The sequence below is a fragment of the Microtus ochrogaster genome (assembly GCF_000317375.1).
Source record: "Microtus ochrogaster isolate Prairie Vole_2 chromosome 6 unlocalized genomic scaffold, MicOch1.0 chr6_random_2, whole genome shotgun sequence".
In the NCBI taxonomy this organism is placed as follows: domain Eukaryota; kingdom Metazoa; phylum Chordata; class Mammalia; order Rodentia; family Cricetidae; genus Microtus; species Microtus ochrogaster.
Window position 1 is genome coordinate 10,289,695 of NW_004949095.1, and position 1,235 is coordinate 10,290,929.

Here is a 1,235-nt window from a genome sequence, read left to right on the forward strand (position 1 = left end):
CCAGCCTGGTCTACAAGAGCTAGTTCCAGGACAGGCTCCAAAGCCACAGAGAAACCCTGTCTCGAAAAAACAAAACAAAAAAAAACAAAAAAAAAAGAAACAAACAAAGACTGTCCTCTAGTGACCGGAAATACTAGCAACTGTAATAAACATTATTACCTTTAAAGGACATGTTTATGACTTACTCACACTGGTCTAGTCAGACTTTGGGGAACAGGTGACCCAACAATGAAGAGTGTATGTAAGGTAGCAGAATGGATTCAGGCTCACCGTGTAGATTGCAGAGATATTCCCGCATTCTCATGACTATCTGGGACCTCAGTCGCAGGTTATACTGCATTTGGAAGCTTCGCAGGTCTAAGTACCGATACTGCAAACGAAGAGCCTCCGTCTTCTACACAGATGAAAGATTTTTATGCTTAAACATTTTGGAACATTAAAAAAAGGTAGCTATCTTTAGTTTTTTAAACATATTTATTTATTGGTGGAGGGGTATGTGTAGGTGCATGTGTCTGTGCACATGGGGGCAGGTAGTCTTGGAGTTAGAGGCATTCCTTGAAGCTGGAGTTACAGGTAATTGGAAGCCACCTGCTGTACTTGCTGGGAACCAAACCCATGTTCTTTGTAAGAGCAGCACATGTTCTTAACCTCTGAGCCATCTTTCCACTTCAGGTTTGTTTATTTTCAGGGCTGTAAATCCTTATATTTATTTATTTATTTTTTTACTGAAAACTTAAAAAAAAAGTCCTTTAATGTAGGTAGCTTGATTCTTTCATACCAGAAATAGTAAGAAATGCCTATAACTTATTTTTATGAACGTTTACTTTGGGAAATTTATTTTATTTCTTTGCCAAAATAGGATCAACTTTGTAATTATATTTTTTTCAAGCAATAAACTTGAATATAAGACTTAGTGGTCATATAATTAAAAATCTCTCAATAGGGCTGGGGAAATCAGCCTAGTGGTGTTTAGTTGGTGTTCGGTTTAATGAAAGCAATGTAAGGAAGAAAGTTTACTTTGGCTCTCAGTTCGGGTTCAGCCCATCACTGCAGGGAAGTCAAGGTAGCAGGGACTAAAGCAGCTGGTCACATCACACCCTCAGCCAAGAACAGACTGCAAGAGATCAACTCACACATGCCAGCGCTCAGCTTACAAGAGATCAACTCACACATGCCAGCGCTCAGCTTACGAGAGATCAACTCACACATGCTAGCGCTCAGCTTACAAGAGATCA

The 1,235-nt window shown here is 39.6% G+C and overlaps 1 protein-coding gene across 1 annotated transcript in view; it reads right to left on the reverse strand.

Annotated features, from left to right (window-relative positions):
* The window catches only part of Dars2 (aspartyl-tRNA synthetase 2, mitochondrial), a 30,139-nt gene that overhangs the window by 21,410 nt on the left and 7,494 nt on the right, over positions 1-1,235 (reverse strand). Inside the window, exon 6 of the mRNA XM_005364012.3 lies at positions 271-394. Coding sequence (XP_005364069.1) covers positions 271-394 — 124 coding nt within the window. The remainder of the gene's footprint in view (positions 1-270; positions 395-1,235) is intronic.